The sequence below is a fragment of the Labeo rohita genome, chromosome 21 (assembly GCF_022985175.1).
Source record: "Labeo rohita strain BAU-BD-2019 chromosome 21, IGBB_LRoh.1.0, whole genome shotgun sequence".
In the NCBI taxonomy this organism is placed as follows: domain Eukaryota; kingdom Metazoa; phylum Chordata; class Actinopteri; order Cypriniformes; family Cyprinidae; genus Labeo; species Labeo rohita.
The window spans coordinates 24,237,429-24,260,080 of NC_066889.1; the positions used below are offsets into that span (position 1 = coordinate 24,237,429).

The window sequence follows — 22,652 nt, forward strand, 5'->3', positions numbered from 1 at the left end:
CAACTGATGTTGGAAAAAAGGATGATGCTATTTTTATGTCATCTACCCATATGTAAACATTTTGTTTTTGATGTCAAAATCAAGTTTTTCAGACTCATCTCTTGCCTGAGCATCCACGTCATTTTGCATTTCCCCAAAACTCTCTCTTTATCCTCAGCCAGACGTAAATGTCATGCCTTGTTACGCAAAGGCCGTTGGAATCCCTGCTTGTGAGCAATGCATCAGCATCGCTGCGGCTGATCTCTTCCTGTGGCCTATTCTCCGGCTCACGATACTCCCCTAATCATGACAAGTGTCTCTCTTGTTCGCATCATTAGTTTAGCCCGAGGAGAGAGTTTGTAATTGAGGTCCCTTCTCTTTTGTGTGAAGTTCATTAGGAAGTTAATTCTCACAGTTTGGAGGAAATGCACGATTTAAATAACAAAGGAAATGCAAATGCCTCATTTGGATTGGAGACAAAGGCACCTGATGGGAGCTAATGGATTACGCATCAGGAGAATACCTCGACAAATTAGTCAGCGCAAATATTTGGCCAGCTAATTATGCAGCCAAGGAAATGTTATTTTTGGAAAGCAGATGCGGACAGGCCACAGTTTTAATGCGTAAAATAAGGCAGGAAGACAAGAAGGCTCATAAAAACTCCCGATGTGGATGAAAAACAGAGTGTTTCTTAACTGGGCTCATTGTGTGCATTCTTTGTCTATTATAAAAAGGTCTTTTCGGGTCGTACGGGACACAGAGCAGCTGAGCATGGCTTCTCACCTCTCAGCTGGGTTCCCTTTTCTGTATTCAGTGTGTCTTTCGCATTGAATTCACGAACTAATGCAAACAGACAAAAAACAACAAGTATTTCCACAACAAAACCTAAGTAAATAACAGCGGCGTGGAAGAAAAGCAGCATGTCGCATTTTATTATCCTTCACCTGCAGGGAGTTTACTTCACTATGCTGAGCACTTCAGCCCTAGATGGTCTATTCATTACGCTATAGAACCCACATTAAGATTTGACCCCGTTTTGGACGACTAGCTTATGGTTCAGATCAAGTAATGAATAGGTTGATCATCAGGGATGTGTTTGCTGGTGACTTATTCGAGTGCTAACCGTTTTGAATAAACTTAAAATAAAAAGCATTGTACGAGTTTGTGAGATCTCTGTAATACGTAATGTATAATATATATTTTTCTTCTTCTTCTTCTTCTTCTTATTATTTTTCTTATATAGTCATATACATTTTAACCCTTAAAGGCACAGGATTATTAAATTAACTTCACATAAATAAATAAATAGTGATTAAATATAATTAAACAGTATCTAACAATATATGTTTTAACCTTTAAAGGCACATTTTAACCTTCTGCAGGACTATTAAATTAACTTCAAAAAATAAATAAATAAAAAGCCTTGTACTAGTTTGTGAAATCTCTGCAGATAAGTATTATATTTAATATATAATATGTATAATGTTATTTATTTATTTATGTATTAATAATAATAATAATAATTATTATTATTATAAAACAGTATTTAACAATATGATTGTTTTCTTATATATTCATACATATTTTAAACCTCAAAGGCACAGAATTATTAAATTAACTTCCAATAAATAAATAAAAAGTAATTAGTGTAAAATATTATTAAACAGTATCTAACTATATACGTTTTAACCTTTAAAGACACATTTTAACCTTTTGCAGGACTATTAACTTCAAAACAAAATAAAAAGCCTCGTACTAGTTTGTGAAATCTCTGCGGATAAGTATTATATTTTTATATATAACATATTATGTTGTTTATTTATTTACGGATTATTAATACTACTAATAATAATATTAATTATTATTATTACTAAAAAGTATAATACAGTATTTAACAATATAATTTTTTTCTTATATATTCATATATATTTTAACCCTTAAAGGCACAGAATTATTAATTAAATGAACTTCCAAATAAATAAATAAATAAAAGGTGATTAGTGTAAAATATTATTAAACAGTATCTAACAATATACATTTTAACCTTTTACAAGACTATTAAATTAACTTCAAAACAAAATAAAAAGCATTGTACAAGTTTGTGAAATCTCTGTGGATAAGTATTATATTTTTATATATAACATATATAATGTTATTTATTTATTTATGGATTATTATTATTATTATTATAAAACAGTATTTAACAATTAAAATTATTATTAAAATGTAAATGTATTTATTTATTATTTATTTATTTATTTATTACCAGTCAAAAGTTACGAATAATTATTAAAATGTAAAATTGTGTATTTATTTATGTATTATTATTATGATTACCAGACAAAAGTTAGAAATAATTATTAAAATGTAAATTAATTAATTAATTAATTAATTAATTTATAATTATTATTATTATCAATACTACCTGTCAAAAGTTTGAAATAATTATTAAAATGTAAAATTATTTATTTGTTTATTTATTTATTAGCACCAGTCAAAAGTTACAAATAATTATTAAAATGTAAATTTATTTATTTATTTATTTATTACCAGTCAAAAGTTACAAATAATTATTATAATGTAAAACTATTTATTTATTCATGTATTATATTATGATTACCAGTCAAAAGTTAGAAATAATTATTAAAATGTAAATTTATTTATGTATTTATTTTTGAAAAAAGTCTGTTATTCTCAGCAAGACTGCATTTAAAAACAGTAAAAACAGAAATATTATTACAATGTAAAATAATCTTAAAATATCATTTATTATTGTGATGACAAAGCTACATTTTCAGCACCATTACTCTAGTCTTCAGTGTCACATGATCCTTCAGAAATAATTATAAAATGCCTTTTTGCTGCTCATTTCTTATGAGTTGTTATTGGCATCAAATTATTTATAATAGTTTGATTATTATCATATATATTATTATATATAATATGTTTGTGTAAACCATGATACATTTGATACATGACTAATTTAGCATATATTAGGAATAGATTTTTTGTAACTTTTTTTGTAAAATTACTTAAAAAAATAATAATTTAAAATTATATAATTAAAAATAAATAATTAATATAATAATTTAAAATAAATAATTTAAAAAATATATATCTATGAGCACTAAAAAATAAGTACAATAAAATGATCTATAATAATACAATACAAATCTAAAACAAAAAACTATAATATTCCAAAATTGCTGTTTAAACGGCAACTAAGTAAAACTGTATTTTAAAAATGGCAATTAAATGAAGTGTTATAGTGACAAGTGAAGTCTTCGAAATATATTTAATATTTATTATTTTAGATTACAAAATCTAAAATAAATATAAATAATTTTTAAAAGTATTTTCAAACATGTGCCAATTAAATGAAGTGTTAGTACATGCTTCTTGGACATCTTGTGGCACCTATTTTATATGCAAGTGTGTTCGAGAGTGTGTGTCTACATAAAGCAATAGTGCCCTTTGTGTGTGCATGTGTGTGGTGTTTCGAGCACTCAAACATTACCTTAAAGTGGCTCAACACGGCCCTGTGTGTGTGTGTGTGTGTACGCAGAGTGTTCTCTCATTATCTGTCCGAACTAAAGAGCATTGAGCGGAGAGGCCGTGCCCTGCTCTTATTTACCGACACACGAAAACGAAAGGTTCCAAACAATATCGAATGGATTCCTTTATCCTCACAAGTGCTCGCCATCTCCTCCACCTTTGAATGTCTCCCCTTTTCAGATACCTGCACGGAAGAAAAAAAAAAGAGAAGAAGAAGAAGAAGAAGAGAAATTTACGACAAAAGGATATCCTCAACTTTCCTCTGCGGCCCCCCTCGCGAAGATGGAGGGCCTAGTTTAAGACCTTTATTTGTGTAAAACCTCTCATTAACTCCGCTCATGCTGTCTCCCTCGGCCTGCCGTGGCTTAAGTAGCGCGCTTTGTAAAAAAGCTACCAATTAGTCACCCATCAGCTCCAATTAGAAGAGACAAAACCTGTATAAAGATAACTCGACGAGAGCGGGAGGGAGGCCGCGAGCGCCCGCTCGCTTCACCGGGGCCCTTTTCAGCGCCGAACGTCCCCTCCTCACCTTGTTTCTCCTTCTCTACCTCTCTGAGAGCCCAGTGTTGTGGAGATGGGAAGCCAGGCCTCCCAGGAGTCTCAGAAGGAGGGCTATTCAGCCCCTATACCTGTTTACGGCTTCTAAAGCGTTCGGCTCGCACACAATCGGCCTTTGTCCTCCCGGTGCTTCCTTTAACTTAGGCCTCAACAAGAGCAAGCTTTCACTAGCGCTCTCTTTCTCTCGGCGGATTGAAGAGGGGGGAAAAATGAGCTGAAGGAGTGGCTTTCGCCTCATTAAAATTGAATTTGCACTGTCCTGTAATTACATGGGAGGGCAACAATGTATTTCTTCCCCTCAATGAAGGTTTTTGGGGCAGTTAATTTGGTGCTTGCATTTAATCTCTTAAAGGCATTAATTAGCGCGGAGTGAAACCCTAATTTCCTCCGTCGGCGCTGATGTTCGCCTGGACGTTTTCCCCTCCCGCTCTTCCGAGCAAGCGCCGTTAATAAAATTACCTCATTAATGACTTTTATTCCAGCACAGTGACTCATTCAGGATCTGCCATTAAGCATTAGCTTGATGCTGTTTGAACGGGGCCCGGGCAGGGGGGCCCCGGGGAGGGGCCCGCATTCACTTTCACTTGTGTTTTTTCCTTCATAGTGGGCAGTTCTAAATAATGAGGGAGGCAGCCAGTGAGATATAATTAGGAACAAGGGGGCACTTCAGCAAATATTTCAAATCTTTTAAGGCTGGCTCTTGTACACTGTCCATTAATTACTTCCAGATGGGATTTTGGCGAATATTTCGGGCTCAATAATGTCCTGTTTACCTCCTCCCCGCCCAGCCCCTCTTTCTGTAATCTTGAGAGCTTCTTGTTTGTTTCGTGCCGCTTTTTTCTTTTTGGGTTAATGATGTTAATGCGTTAAATGTCGCTGGCCTAAAATTAACTTATTGGGTAAGAGAATGACTTGCATTAATAATTTTATTAGCGCAGCATTTCTGTCTCTTAAAGGGACAGTTCGCCCAAAAATAAAAGTTCTGAAATGATTTTCTCACACTCATGTCATTATAAACCTTTCTTCTGAACAGTTTCTTATGTACAGTGAAAGTCAATGACAGGTTGGTGAGTAAATTCTGAAATCATTTATTTTTGAGTGCACTATCCCTTTAAATCGTGAGTGGTACCATATGTGACCCTGGACCACAAAACCAGTCATAAGGGTCAATTTCTTGAAACTGAGATTCATACATCTGAAAACTTGAATAAATAAGTTTTCCATTGATGTATGGTTTGTTAAGATAGGACGATATATAATGGAGATACAACTTTATAAATATGTGGAATTTGAGGGTGCAAAAAAATCTAAATATTAAAAAAAATCGCCTTTAAAGTTGTGCAAATGAAGCTCTTAGCAATGCATATTACTAATCAAAAACTTAAGTTTTGAAATATTTATGATAGGAAATTTACAAAATATCTTCATGGAACATAATCTTTACTTAATTTCCTAATGATTTTTGGCATGAAAGAAAAATTGATAATTTTGACCCATACAATGTATTATTGGCTATTGCTACAAACTTACCCGTGCTACTTAAGACTTGTTTTGTGGTCCAGGGTCACTTAGTTCAGATTATTTTGATATAAAGGAGACCGGGGTTAGTTGTCACACAGGAAGTTGTCAGAAGGGCTTTATCTCAGGAATTTTGAGTCAGAGTAAAAATAATATTTTGTCCTTTTTTTTTTTTTCTAATTAAACTCCAATATCACCATATTTTTGTAACAACTGTCAGAAAAAACATTTATATGTATATAAAAAACGTTTGACCAGTAGTGTAAAAAAAAAAAATATATAGATATATATATGTGTGTATGTGTGTAAATAACATATATATAAGCAAAAATAATAATAATAATAAACAAAATAATAAAGTGTGATAACTATTATATTTAAATAAAACAGTATTAAATAAAATGACAATTATTTTATAGTAAACTTAAAAAATAAAATTATAATATTTATCTTTTTTTTTTTTTTTTTTTTTTTTTTTTTTTTTTACCATTTTCAAACTTAAAAATATAAATTTTTTTGGCGGTTTGTCTGCAAGTAAGTATTTGCCTGTCGGGTTTAGTGTTGCTAATAGAGGGTTTGCACTTAAGTCGCGATTTGTTCAGGTACCTCGATGCACGGCCATATTGGATACTCAGATGTAAACAACAGCATGGATTGCAGGTTAATGTACTACTGAATACACTGTTCTGCTAATTTATGCTGTCTAAACCACAGAAAAAACATGTGGAAGCTGCTTAATCATATAGAGAGGACTTAGTAAGCAGGAAAGGTATTATTTTGTATTATTATATGTATTTAGGTATTATATTGTAGGTAATAATAATATTGTAGATATTATTTTGTATTTAATATTATTATTGAAGGTATTGTTAAGGCAATATTTTGAGAAGGTAAAGTTAATATATGGCAAAGATACACGCAGTATTAATTAAGATATTAGCTTAATATTTCACCTACCTTACAGGAAATGATAAGAACAAACATGAGTGTTGTTAAAATTCTTGCCCTGGAAATCCTGGTTCAGTTTGGCCAACCACAAACGCCTTTTGTCCCTCAGACAATTTTCTGCACTCTTCTCCTTGATTTGTTATAACTTCTACCAGTCTATAGTACTCCACATGTTGACTGATTAACACAGCCCAAAACATGACGATAACTGACCATTTTCAACAGCAATAATAAGCAAAATATGCAAGTTTAGTTCGGTTTAGTGGCATTGTTTACCTTCACTGCCGCCAATATGGCCGATTGATGAGGCGTTGTGAAAATATTCTATTGAAGAGCCTCAGTGACTGAAATGTCAGTTTGCTGTCGGCAGCCTAGATTTATACTTTCAGCTCGAATAGAAATTTTATACAGTATTACAGTTTGTCCATCTAAAATGGTAATTGTGTGGTAATTACTTCAAGAAAGTATTTGCGTGAATCACTGAAGCTTCGAAAATGTTCGTTTCTCCTATCACTAGTTAAAAGGTTAAAAAAACGTTATTTTTCCCTGAAAAAATAATGATGGAAATGTTTTAGAGTGTTTTGATATTAAAAAAAAAAAGCTAGCCCCTTCTTATTAGCAACAGATATGCTAATACTGTGTTTACCTTATGGTGTCAATGAAGTGCACCAGGCGCGAGTAGTGAAAACACGGAATGGAGTTTAATTTATGTAGACTTTGAATGAGCCGAGTGGAATGGATTTGAGGAAGCGGCCAGGCTGTAGCTAAAACCCGGAATGGAGTTTAATTTATTATGGCGTTCCTCAACCAGCTTGCTCAGGCTGGAAGACCAGCTTAAACCAGCCAAGACCAGCAAACCAGCTTAGCTTGGTTTAGCATTTTCAGCATGTTGAACCAGACTGAGTCGTTATCCCAGCAGCACTGGTGGAATAAATGCTTCAGTGGAAACAGATCTAAACAGGGATGGACTTTAATTACAGCCTGGGGAACTGGGGCGCAAAACTCTCAAAAGAGAGACATGGAAAGGGTGTCAGGCTTTTGAGAGGAGATAATTGGGACCAGATCTGAACACGGATTGATTTTTGGGGATTGTGCCACTTGGACAGCAAGCCAAGGCAGTTTCTGAATGAGCTTCACTGTACCAAATGACCTCACCATCTCTATCCAAAATAACCAGAGGCTCTGAAATGACAAAACAATAGCCCCTTCTTAATAGTTATTAAGCAATTGCTCCATATCTTTGGTTTATTTTTAACTAGGCCTAAAATAAATTAAGGAAAATAAATAGTTCAACATGACTGAATCTATTTGGTAAGGTGGCATGGGATGCTATAAACACTAATTCAAGCCGTCTCTGTTGTCTGTTTTATATTTGTTATATTTAATTGAGTGAAGTACTTACAAAAGGCATTTTGTGTTTACTTCACGCTCCACCTGATTATTTATCTCATTAGGTGGTGGGAAATGAAGACACAAAGAATAATGGTACTCAGTGACCTGTGCTGTATTGGAATGAAGTGATAAATTTACTCAGTGTCACAACACATTAGTGTGATCACTCTTCAGCAGTTTTCATTTGTAGGTTTGTCATTATCATTCGTTCTACCATAGGACGGGACAAAGTCTGGAGCTTATGTGTTGTTGCTGCTGTCTTGTGGACAACACTCACCTCACAGTATTAAAATACACCACTGCTGCCATCTAGTGGCTAAATAGCCAAACAACAAAGAGTGTGCAATTAAAAAAGGCAATATGATGAAATAATAATAAAAAAAAAAATCCAAAATAAATAAAATAAAACAAATAAATAAATAATCCAGGCTAAAATATATGAATATTAAAAGCAATAAAATGAAAACAAATAAAACTCAGAGTATATATAAACATTTGTAAAATAAAATAAAATAAAATAACCCAGGCTAAAAAATATTAATATTTTTAAAAGCAAAAGCAATAAATAAATAAATAAATAAATAAAAAAATAAATAAAAAAATACATAAATAAATACATTGAAAATAAAATAAAAAATAAAATAGAATCCAGAGACAGAATAAAATAAAATAACATAAAATATATGAATATTTTTAAAAGCAATAAAATAAAATAAAATCGAGACTAAAAATCTAAATTATTTGTAAAATAAAACAAAATAATCTTTATTAAAATAAAAACAAAATAATCTTTTTAAATCTCTAAAATAAAATAAAATAAAATAAAATAAAATAAAATAAAATAAAATAAAATAAAATAAAATAAAATAAAATAATCAAGGCTAAAATATATGAATTGCTTTAAAAGCTTTAAAATGCAATGCAATAATAAAAATAAATAAATAAAATAAAATAATTCAGGCTAAAATAGATTAATATTTTTAAAAGCAATAGAGTAATAAAATGCAATGCAATAAATAAATAAATAAATAAATAAAATAAAATGATCCAGGCTAAAATATATGAATATTTTTAAAAGCAATAAAATGAAATGAAATAAAAGGCAGAGTATATATATATATACACATTTGAAACAGCTGTAACATGAGACATTTTGCTAATATGAATATTAAAAGCAATAAAATGAAATCAAATAAAACCCAGAGTATATTTACACATAAGTAAAATAAAATAAAATAAAACTGAGGCTAAAAATCTAAATATTTGTAAAAAAAAAAAAAAAAAAAAAAAAAAAAAAAAAAAAAAAAAAAAACTAAAAATAATACATAAATACATTAAAAAATTAAATTAAAATTAAAGAGCAATAAAAAAAATAAAATAATGCGGGCTAAAATATATGAATATTTTTAAAAGCAATAAAATGAAATATAATATATATATATATATATATATATATATATATATATACACACATACACACACACACACACACATTTGTAAAATAAAATAATAAAATAAAATAATCAAAGCTAAATATAGACATCTTTGTAAAATAAAATAAAAATAAAATAAATAATTTACTTCCAGACTGTGAATGCACACATTTGTTTCATTTACATGAGAGTGATTATCTGTCACTCTTTATGTGATTATTTTCAATTTAAATGGCAAAAAGTACAAGAAAGAATGACAGCTTTTTTTCCCTCTTATATTTATGTAGGTTAAAATTAGTCTAACTTTCTAATTCACTTTTCTATTGAATATTTTAACATTATTCTTGGCTGTCCTTTTATATATAGTATAGTGTTGTATTTCAAATAAATGTGCAAAATGTCTCATTTTACAGCTGTCTCATGTCACGATACATAATGAATTATGAAAACTGTAAATACACTGTAAGATGAAATAGCATGGGAAACAGACTTTAACAGTTTTTTGTTGCAATTAAACCGTGTAATGTGGATCTATTTTTCATTCACAATTTGCAAAGGAGATCAAGTACCATACAAATACACATCTAATACTTCTGACGCGTCATTCTTTAATAACAAGTAATGTAAACTTACCAGCCGTTTCCAAACTTTCATATTAATTGTTTCACTTGGCCAAATCAAAATATTGCTTTTGCGTTCACACAGTACTCAACTCAAGTTGTTCTTGTCTCATTGGAAACCGATGTTTTGATGAAGTCTGTATAACTGGCCTACAGGGTGAACTGGCCGCAGTTGTTGGCTGGTTACTTCAGACAGCTTCCCTTCACGGGCCATTACTGTGCGGCTCTCACAGGGATCAGTACAATTTAACCATGAAATGCGGAGGGGAAAACAGTGTCAGAATCAGACGGGTGCCCGACGGTGGGAATGTGTGTAAGAGGTCAGTCAACCATGTTTGGATCTGATTTACAAGCTTCAAATGGCAGAATTACCAACAAGTTTATAGTACTGCAACCTCAACTATGACAAATGTGCATTGGACAAACAGATTTTACATTATGTTTGAAATACTACCCCGCAATGCAATGTGCTTGACTTGACGGGCGGCTTGACCGCACTACTGTTTTCAACACTGATTACAAGAAGAAACGAGCAGCAAATTAGCATATTACAAGTGGTTTCTGAAGGATCATGTGACACTGGAAACTGGAGGACTGGCTGCTGAAAATTCAGCTTTGATTACAAGAATATAAAATACATTGAAATAGATTTTAAATAGATTTTTTTTTTTTACATTTTAAATTTTAATATTTCACGATATCACTGTATTTTTTGCTCAAATATATGCAAACATAATGAGCATAAGAGACGTCTTTCAAATATATATGTATAAAAAATGGTAGGCTACTGAACCAAAGTGGACTGTGGTGGATATTACTAAAATTTAATTTTGTATGAAAATGTCTCTTAACTATGGAAGCTGAATAAAAAAAAGAAAAGGTAACTGCGACATTTTAAATCTCCCAATTCTGACTTTTTTCTTCGTTGTAAGATGTAAAGTCAGAATTGTGAGATATAAATAACCTTTTTCTGTTTCTTAAAAAATAAAGTCACAATTCTGAGACACAAGTCAAAACTGCGAGATATAAATTCTAAACAATTCTGACTTTTTGTCTCAGAATTGCAAGTTCATTTCATGCAACTGTGACTTTTTTATATCTTTTTTTCCTCACAATTGCGAGTTAAGTCAGAATTGTGAGATTCCCCTCAAAACTGGATTTAATAACTTGCAATTGTGAGTTTATATCTAACAATTCTAAGAAAAAAGAACTGTGAGAGAAAATTGCAAGATAGAAACTCGCAATTGCGAGAAAAAAGTCAGAATCGTGAAATACAAACTTGCATTTGCGCGAAAAAAAGTCAGAATTGTGACAAAGGTCAGAATTGCGAGAAAAGCCTGAATTGTGAAATGCAAACTTGCATTTGTGGGAAAAAAAGTCAAAATTGCAAAATACAAACTTGCATTTGCGACAAAAGTCAGAATTGCGAGACAAACTTACAATTGTGAGAGAACTATAACTTGCAAATGTGTTTTTATCTCGCAATTCTGACTTTATTTCTCACAATTGCAAGTTTATATCTCGCAATTTTGACTTATTTCTTACAGTTGTGACTTTATTTCTTGCAATTGTGAGTTTATATCTTGCAATTCTGACTTTATTTCTTGCAATTGTGAGTTTATATCACGCAATTCTGACTTTCTAACTTGCAATTGTGAGTTTATATCACGCAATTCTTACTTTATTTCTTGCAACTGTGAGTTTGTATCACGCAATTCTGACTTTATAACTTGCAATTTTGTTTAGGTCTTGCATTTCTTATTTTTCTTTCCAATTTCAAGTTTTTATCTTGCAATTCTGACTTTATTTCTCGCAATTTGAGTTTATATTTCGCAATTCTGACTTTATTTCTTGCGATTGCAACTTTATATTTATTTCTTGCAATTGTGAGTTTATATTATCAATACATCAATTCTGACTTTATAACTTGCAGTTGTGAGTTTATATCACACAATTCTGAAAAAATGTCAGAAATGCGATTTTGTATTAAGGAATTTTGTGAAAAAAGTCATAATTGTGAGATAAAAAGTCACAATAACCTTTTTTATTTTATATTTATTTAGTGGCAGAATCGGGCTTCCATACTTAAGTAATAAATACAACTAAATTGTAAATGAAAAAATTACATATAATGGCAGACATTAGCTCTGATTCAACTTGCAAATGTGTTTTTATCTCGCAATTCTGACTTTATTTCTTACAGTTGTGAGTTTATATCTCGCAATTCTTACTTTATTTCTTGCAATTGCGAGTTTATATCACGCAATTCTGACTTTATAACTTGCAATTTTGTTTAGATCTTGCATTTCTTACTTTATTTTTCCCAATTTCAAGTTTTTATCTCGCAATTCTGACTTTATTTCTCGCAACTGTAAGTAAATTGCAAATGAAAAAATGACTTATAATGGCAGATATTAGCTCTGATTCATTTGTCACACTGGACATGGAAGGTTGAGGTGAAAAGCACCAGGTACTCAATGGTATTCCACAGGGATCGGTATTCGGCCCATTTTTATTTGACCTCGTGTTCGAGTTTTACAAGGCTCTCAGAGCGTTAACAGACAGTCTGTCCCAGAGTTCCTTAGTTATGTCAACACCTATGGAAAAGCACCTACAGAAGATGCAAAAGCAGCTACCCATGATCTTGTTTTCCTCAGAGATAAATGAGCCTACAGGCAGGTCAAATGGCAATGACGTTCCATAGCTGTGAACCTCTTCATGAACTGTGAGGGGGGAAAACAGAAAGAAAAGAGAGTTGAGAGAGACGACAAGGTGTTTTATAGGTGAAGATGACAGAGAAAAACAGCTGTTGAAAACTTACAGTGGTTGGCCTCTATAATTGCTGAATCATGAGTTCCAGTGTCACACGATCCTTCAGAAATCATTCTAATGTAATGATTAGGTGCTCAAAAAACAATGTAAAAGGATTTTAATTCTTCTTAAGCGTTATCTTAAGAAACCTTAAAAATATTGTTAGAAGTATTTTTGAAACCACAAAACCTTACCTTTTTTTCTTAAGCTAGGAAATAAGAAATAAGCAGTTAAGAAGAATTTTATTCTTAATGTTCTGTGAATCCGGCCCTAGAACAAAAGAACCAAAGTTTATGTAACCTGTTATTTGGTAGAAAAAAAAGGCACGTTCAAAATGCACAAAATACAAAATGTACATCCTTTATGTTATAAAAATAGAAATTTCATACAATGAAATACATTCAGCCTTTTTTTCAGCGAGTATACAGTTAAATAGCAGTCATTCTGTAATATTTACACTACTCATTCTCTCCATAATCAGTTCTTTCTTTCAGTTCTGGCACTGTTCGAGGGCAATCTTAAATTGGCCAATCTGGATTATTTAAGGTCCGGGGCAATTTCCTCTTTCTGGTGCTCTTAGGTGGGATCTGGGGTTTGTAGTCTTCTCCAGACCCAAAGTCCAAGCTTTCCGGGGTGTCCCTCCAATTGTCCGGGGCAGATGGGAAATCCTCTACAGAGTGCAGCGGTCTGCTGAATACTTTGTTCTGCAGCTCCGCGATGTCGTTACGAATGTCTGCCATCATGAGTAACAGGAAGTCAAAGGATCCTGGTGGGCCCTGAAAACACAAACACAATCATCATCACATGAAATTCCAGGACGTTGGGCTAAGAGTCATCCCACACCCACACAATTAACAGAAATGGGCATTAAGCAATCGTGTACAATACAGATGAGTCACGTTTTCAACACACTGTCTTTTTATGTATGTCTAATTTAGTGGGCTGTTCCTCCCTTCCTGTTGAGCTTGGATACTTTAAACACAAAAGCAGTTCTTATCAATGAGAAATTATGTGTATATATAATTTACAGCAACTTTAGTTTTCTTTCAATTCCACATACACTGGAATTGAATGCCGCTGCACCATAGCAGCTTGCAGTTGTCTACACTACCATCAATTTGGGTTAATTAAGCTAAATAAATTAGTAATAAAACACAATGTAGAATTTATATTAATTTAAATGGTAATTTTGATTTAGCAGAAGTTTCATAGGTCTTACCATTTAACTGAAATGAATTATTTAATAAATAAATGAATTATTTTTTTTATTTTTATTCATTTAATTTTATTTTGAACATATTTTATTTTATTTTTATTTTTTTTTTTTACAGATTTTGCTAAAATAATGCATGTAATTTATTTTGCATGCATGTAATTTATTCAAAATATATATGCATAAAAACAATAATAAATATATAAAACATTAGAACAATTTAGAATTTATATTAATTTAAATTTCCCATTTTCACTAATTTTGCTAATATTATTTTAGAATAGCAAAATCCTGCTTAAAACAATAATACAATAAATAAATAAATAAATAAATAAACAATTTGTACAAATGCTTAAAAATATACAGTATATACAAAGTAATAATAAATGAATAAAAATATGAATATTATTTTTTTTAATTTACAAATATTTAAATGTTAATATAAAACTTTAGCAAAAAAACAAAAACAAAAGAATAATATTGGTTTCCTATTTTCAGTGATTTTTGCAAATACTGTTTTAGAATAGCAAAATCCTTAGACCGTTTAAAAACAAAATAATAATAAAATTTAAAAAGCTTGAATAAATGAATAATAAAAATGTTCAAGATATTTATATAAAAATAATAATAAACAAATAAATATAAAAATATATTTAAAAAATGTACAATTTATATTAATTTAAAAATGATAATCTAAAACTTCAGCAAGAAAATGGGTAATATTTGTTTCCTATTTTCGGTGATTTTACAAATATGATTTTAGAATACCAAAAGTCTTAGACTGTAATAAAAAAAAAAAAAAAAAAAAAAAAAAAATCAATCAATAAATTTAAAAAATGATCAACAATTCTGCATGCATCATTTTAGAATAGCAAAATATTTTCATACATAAATTATGTCAAATATCAAAAACAACTGCAAATACATATTGACATATGGTTAGAAAATACCTGATTATTTCATTTGGCTTTTACATAAAAGTCACGTTATTTATATATACAATAAAATTCGTAAGACTGAAATCACATACATGTGTTAATGAATTATATATGTTTTACTATTACTATTATATATTATTTTAACTTTACTATTAATTGAATTTTTAAACAAATTTTAATTAATAAATATAAAAATAATATTTTTTTATAAATATTTATTTATTATCTTTATATTAATATAACAATTTTTATACTATACTATACTATACTATATTAAAATTATATTATTATATAATATTATACTATATTTTATTAGATATTGTTTATAATATAATATATTATACATTACCATATTATAATAATACTATATTATATTATTTTTTAAAATGTACAATATTAACAAAAATGCATTATTTTATTTAATAAAAAAAAATAGTCAGCAAAAGTCAGATTGTTAATTTTCTTATATTCTAAAAAAACACATAAATATAAAATTATTATATAGCTCAATTTTGACAAATAATGTTGTAATAGTTTCAACAATAATAACTTGTTATAATACACATCTAAAATTTAATCTGTTTGTAATTTAAATTTAGATATAATTTATTTGTAAAGTCCACAGCCACAGTTTAAAAAAGCACAGCAAAGTTTGCAAGGGGTAGAGGAGTTTTGTGGGTTTGTTTTCAAGAAAAATAAATCTTCTAAACCTGATTTTGTGAATAATCACAATAGGATGTCTGTTTTAGCGCTTTGAGAAAGAGACAGACAGACAGACAGATGAAGCGTGATCAAAGGTAAGAGCGAGAGAGACCAACACAGACAAATATAAGAACCATGAGAGAAAGTGCCATGATAAGAAGTTCTTACTGGAGGTCCGGAAGGGCCGGGAACCCCTCTCTCTCCCTGGAGAAACCAAACAAATATTTGGGTTAGCAGGATTACAGTAAAGAAGCCATGAGAAGTCCAACGGGACAGTTATTGCCCGCTATCTCTCAGTAACACGATCACACGTGAAAAAACAAGCCATCGCTGGCCACGTCAAAATCAGACATCTCCACTCCGTCCTTCAGCGAATAATTCACCACACAATGCAATTTAGCTGGAATACAAAACCAAACGACAAAACACAAGTTTATTCAGCATCTAAGTATATATAAATGTTATCGCAGCGGTGTTTCTGCGCACCATTTGGAACTGGTCTCTAGCTCATTTGGGCTGAGGTATGGCAGTAGGTACCACACAGACAAACTTTGTGAGATATTGACCCCTCTGTGGGGATTATGTCGGGTCAGGGTTCACAGAGAGGTAGTAAGCGGTCCAGATGTTTTTGATTTGCGAATACAAAGCCAGAAAAACTTTCTATACAAACACGTAACAGAAGTGCACACACTATACACGGATCAACCTTGAACCTCTGCACGCACACATATGTCAGAAAACAAACCAAACATTGGAAAAAGCGTGTTTGTGTAGGCCTGAAATCTGTGTGAACGTAAACGCTTCGGGATAAGCTAGGTTTTGTTGTGTCCTAAAGCAACACAGGTATGTTCTGAATTATCAGTGTTGATTTGAAGGCCGTGAAGAGTTTATTTCTACAGCTAGTTTTCTCTTGTAGATCAATTATGGATAATCAAGGGACAATCAATCTGGTTAAAGTTAGCTAAACTGTTGAAATATTTATTGCTAGCTACCTGAATAATAACATCCGGTATGTTGCACTCGGGGTGTAACAATATACTCAGTTCGATTCAGTTCGATACACGATACTTTAAAGGGGTCATCGGATGCTAAGTTCACTTTTACATGTTGTTTGAACATTAATGTGTGTTGGCAGTGTGTGTACAAATCTACCCTATAATGATAAAAATCCATGCAGTGGTTTTTAATTAATCTGTAAAAATAATATCCCCTTTTTCAAATCGAGCCATTCTCAGATGCCTGTTGTTGTGGCGTCACACCGACAGAGGCCGCTCCCACGATAGTTGATTGACATGAGTGTTTTACCTCAGATCAGCTGTAACAGTCCACCCTCTTTGTTTTGATGCCGGAGCAGGGATGTAAGTTAGACAAGAACTGAGTGATTGAGGTGTTGTGTTGCTGGATGTAATAATGAACATAGTGGTCGTCATTTACTCCCAACATCTGAGCCGCTGAAGATGCAGTGGATTACATTTATTTGTGAAGGGAACGCGCCTCCCAATCTACATATATACATCTATGCTCATGCGAATCATTCGTGATCCAGCGTCACCTACAGCAGAAGTGAGTATAAGGTTTTTTTTTAATCAATCTTTGCGATCGCCTTTCCTAATAATGTGCTAGTTAGCAAGATATTAGCAAATGCAGCTAAAGTAAACAGGCTCGTCACTCCACAGAAAGAAGAGGGGCGAGGCAAGCAGAGCTCATTAACATTTAAAGCAGCTTCGACCAGAATGGGTTGATTTTTGCAGAGCTGATTTTGGCAAGGTAAAAAGGGTGTTGTTTTACACAACCATTGAGAATTTTTAACCAAAGTATATTACAGACTTTTCATTAAGACCCTAAAGAATCATATCAACTTGAAAATGGACATCCGATGACCCCTTTAAACAAAGCTAGTTAGCAAAAGTTACTGTTAACAAAAAGTACTGTTCATTAAAATGCTACAAATGTAACTCCAATCGTATTTTCTCCCTCAACCTACATCGCTGCAGAAGTACCGACCCAGTCTTTGCAAAGTGAACATGCAAAGAAAATCAACACCTTTAACAAAAAAGGTAAAACAGCGATATAGGGCAATTTTGAAGTTGAGGGAGAACATGAGATGGGAGTTTTTCGACATACCCTAACTGTCATGAACCGGAACAAATATAGTTCAGGCAGAGCAAGACAAGATGAGCATTTGACATCAAAAGTTTATAAATTGTATTATTTTTATGAAAATAACTGATCACTTTGCTAGAAAAGACCCTTCTTCCTCAGCTGGGATTGTATTCCAGAGCTGATGTGGATATATTTAACATGGCAGCATGACGGTTTCTTATGCAATGCCATCTGAGGGCTCAAAGGTCATGCGCATTCACCTGAGGTGTCTTGCCTTACCCTACACAGACTGACATTTCTCTGGATTCCCTGAATATTTTCACAATATTATGTGAGGTAGTAGGTGATGGACCTAAATTCTTTGTGTTTTCTATTAAAAAATATGATTTTTGGTTTGTTTGACACTTTTGTCATGAAATTGGCAGAAAGTGATGAGACTTGTTCCAACTTCACTTGCAAAGACTGAAATGCAGACCTAAATATGATATCCTCACCCATTTCAATTTCACCTGCTTATTGTGAACTGTTTCAAAACGGTTCCATCTGGATATTCTATAACCTTTTCACTTTTATTTTGCCTCCGTCCCAACTTTTTTGGAGTATGTTGCAGCCATGAAAATCAAAATTTGGTTGTTTTGATTTGATTTGATTTGGCTTTGTACTTTAGTTAATTAAATAAAGGTTAAAGAGAATGAACAGATGATACATTCTTGAGTTTCTGGTTTAATTTTGAGTTACCTTCAGTGAACCTTTAATGTAGAGTCTGTCTATAAACCAGTGTCCAAGCCTAGTCTAGCTGGCTTTAAAAGGCCTTTATAACTTAAACAACTTTTGACATAATATTTGGCATAAACAGTCCATTTTTAGTATTGTTTTAGCATTGCTTTTAGACCATGAGCTAGCAGATAGACCTGTACAGTGATGATATCTTTGAAATATCTCTAGTTCATAAATTTTGAGAGTTATATAAAAATACACAATGATATGGTAATATAAATATATGATATCAAAGATTTAACATTCCATGATTATTAGTGGTGTATTGTGAAATCCCTCTGTGTAATTTTATTTAATATTTGGACTAATCATATTTGTCATTTCAGGAATGTAATAATGGTGTTTTGACATCCTAAATTCATCCTGCCATCTATGATGTCATATTTGAACATTTTGGCCTTTGGTCATCGACCCGACGCCATCCAAGAGTTTATTTCATTAGCGATCAGTCACCATTGATCCTAAACTTCTTCATCCTGTTTTTCCAAATATTTGCATTCCACACATGGAAAACAGCTTTTGGTCTTTGAAAAAGAGTGGACAGAGATAAAGATAGACAGAAAACATACCGTACCTTCAAGCCATCTCTCCCTGGAGCCCCGGGTGGACCCTGCGAACACACACACACACACACACACACACACACACACACACACAAAAAAAAACCCAATCTTAATTAAACAAACATATCTACTAAAAAATACAGGACTTTTCCCCCCATCAACTATGTTTAATTTCTTATGATTACATAAGGGAAAGGTGTATACTTTATAATTTATTATACTTTCATTTATCACAATTTTTATCAACTCTTTGCCTTCAAAATGTGACAAATAAATTTATAAAACAGACAAATATTCATTGTAGCCTTTTAATTAACTCATATGTCATGAAATAGCAAGAAAATAATAAAAATAGTTAAATAGTTAATTGTTAAAAAGTTTTTTTATGCTGTAAAAATGTTTATTATTGAAACTTGCTGCTTTAGAATTGTGATTTTTAAATAAATAAATAAAAAAAATATACAAAATGATATGGTAATATAAAAATACATATTACTTAAAAGTACCCAAAACATTTAATTGTTCACATTCAAAATTTTAGTTTAGAAATATAATAATGTAATAGTTTAATCATTAATTATAATCATTATCATGCTGTAAAAAATTAACTAATGAAAGAAAGAAAAATGATAGAAAATACAAAATAAGAAACAACCTAAAATATTAAATTATGAAAAATAAAATATTCAAAGTACCTAAAATATACAATTGTTCACATTTAAAATTTCAGTTTAGAAATATAATAATGTCATTTTTAAAAGTAAAAAAAAAAAAAAAAAAAAAAAAAAAATATCATGCAGTAAAAAAAAAAATGCTAATGAAAGAAAGAAATAAACTAAAGAAAAAAGAAAAAGAAAGAAAGAAAGAAAACCTAAAATATTCAGTTGTTCATGTTTAAAACGTTCGGTTTAGATATTAGAAATATAGTAATGTGATTGTTAAAAAATGTGACTGTTAAAAAAAAATGAAATTGCAGCTTTAGAATTGCCCTAAATAAATAAATAATAATTAGAAGTACCTAAAATATACAATTATAGAAAATACAGAATAAGAAATAACATAAAATATTACATTGTTTATGAAAAATAAATATTCAAAGTACCTAAAATATACAATTGTTCATGTTTAAAATTTCAGTTTAGAAATATGTTATAGTTAAAAAAAAAATCATTATCATGCTGTAAAAAAATGTAATGAGTGAAAGAAACAAAAATGATAGAAAATACAGAATAATAAAGAAAGAAAGAACCTAAATATTAAATTCATTATGAAAAATAAAATTGTTTATATTCAATTGTTTAGAAATGTGATTGTTGAAAAATGACAGTTTAATTAAAATTTTTTTATATATATATATATATATATATATATATATATAAATATATAATGAAACTTGCAGCTTTAGAAACTTGCAAAAAACAAATAAAAAAAAAAATAAACATGTTTAAAAGTTCAGTTTAGAAATATAATGAAATAAAATAAAGTTAAATAAATGTAAAAGTTAAAAATTCATTATCATGCTGTAAAAAATTAACTAATGAAAGAAAGAAACTAAAGAAAGAAAAAAAAACTAAAAGAAAGAATGACAGAAAATACAGAATTAGAAAGAAAGAACCTAAAATGTTCAATTGTTTATGAAAATAATAGAAAATACAGAATAAGAAAGAAAGAAGAACCTAAAATATTCAATTGTTCATGTTTAAAAAGTCAAAAATTTGTAATGTGATTGTTAAAAAAATGTGATTGTTCATTTTTTTTTTTAAAAATTAATGAAACTTCCAGCTTTAGAATTGCTCTAAATAAATAAATAAATAAATAAATAAATAAATAAACAAACAAACAAACAAACAAACACACAATTAATCATATTTAAAAGTTTATAGAAGAAATGTAAATGTAACTGTCAAAATAGTCTATCATGCTGTAAAAATACTGTATTGCCATTTTTTTTATATTTATTAAATAATATTTATTTTAATAAATTAATGAAGTAATACATTTATGTTTAAATATTCATCTCTGAAAAGCCTTCATAAAATAGCTTTTTATCTGACCAAACAACATTACAGCTAAAGGCCACACTAAGGGCCCTCGGCACTCCAAGAACGACATATTTATATTCTCTGAATTACAGATTTGATGGTCCTATTCATTCAGCTCTCAAATATTTTCACACATCAAATCATGCCTGTCAAAATCTCCAGGGCAGATCTGAGCCATATTTGTAGCAGAATGGAAAACATGATTCATCGATCTAAAAATACTGCATTGAATTCTTTATGCGGGTGATTAGAGAGAGCTGGTTCAGGGCCAGCGGCAACGTCAACAGTCCTTTAGTAAAGACGCAGAGCACATGCATTCATGGATAGAGCGGTTGTGACAGACACAGGAGGCCCATGACAGCACATATTGGGTTTAAAACTTGTATTTATGCACATGCAAAACACAACAAGATCCCACAGACGTAACTGGTGGCAGCTCCTTAGACAGCGTTTTCCAAGAACACTGCATAAATTCTCATTTATTAAATTAAAAAGTGAAACTTTGAGCACTCCCAAACTAAATTCATGTTATGAGCTACGTCTCCAGAGCACTGAAGGGCTCATGTTTCTACATCCAGGATTCATAAATTATTACAATACTTCAGCCGTATTTTTCTTCATTGACGACTCGTGCTTTATCGATGAGGTCCAATGCATTAAAAGCAAAAGGTCGACTCTATCGGACGGGTTAACAGTCAGATTCGAGAAGCACACGGGCCAAAGAAAGCAACCCATGTGCACTAACGCAGTCAGCCTTTTCCCTGTTATTGCCATTATCATTTGTCAACATCCAGAGGTAGGATAAATGTTGTGCTTCGGCATATTGAAATATGTATTGTTTCTACACGCACAAACTATAAGAAAGGCTTGGCACACAACCAGTTATATGGTAGGACATATATCAAGCAACAATCAAAAAGAACAGGGGATCAAATGTGATAAAGGAGGACAGATCCTGTCAGAAGAAAAGAACAAAAAAAAGGATGAAAGTGATTCCTGTTAGCCGTCCTAGTTTCCACCCCACCTGCAAAGACGCCCCCCTTCAGAGAGTCAGAGGTCATCCAGCTGAAGGTCAGGGGGTTTGGGGGACACGTGTTTAAACGCTGGCCCGGGCGGAGGTGACCCAGCTAGGCATGGGCTGATAGCACGATCTGGAGAGCTGAAAATCTGTTGCTAGACACTTGCTAACCTTAAAGTCTCTACTAAATCTCTACTAAAACTCAAAATAAAAGAATAAGTAATTTAAAGTCAATTAGAAATGTATAGATTTATTAATTTATAACATTAATATTAGTCAAAAGTTTTTGAACAGTAAGATTTTTTATATTTTTTTTTAAGAATTCTCTTCTCCTCACCAAGCCTGCATTTATTTGATCCGATATTTTTACTATTTAAAATAACTGTTTTCTATTTGAATATATTTTAAAATGTAATTTATTCCTGTGATCAAAGATACATTTTCAGCATCATTACTCCAGTCTTCAGTGTCACATGATCCTT

The 22,652-nt window shown here is 31.1% G+C and overlaps 1 protein-coding gene across 1 annotated transcript in view; it reads right to left on the reverse strand.

Annotated features, from left to right (window-relative positions):
- Positions 1–13,279: 13,279 nt before the first annotated feature.
- The window catches only part of ccbe1 (collagen and calcium binding EGF domains 1), a 71,515-nt gene continuing 62,142 nt past the window's right edge, over positions 13,280–22,652 (reverse strand). The window contains exons 9-11 of the mRNA XM_051093911.1: positions 19,122–19,157; positions 15,836–15,871; positions 13,280–13,590 (exon numbers count right to left, since the gene is read on the reverse strand). Of these exons, the coding sequence (XP_050949868.1) occupies positions 13,333–13,590; positions 15,836–15,871; positions 19,122–19,157 (330 nt within the window). The 3' untranslated portion in view covers positions 13,280–13,332. The remainder of the gene's footprint in view (positions 13,591–15,835; positions 15,872–19,121; positions 19,158–22,652) is intronic.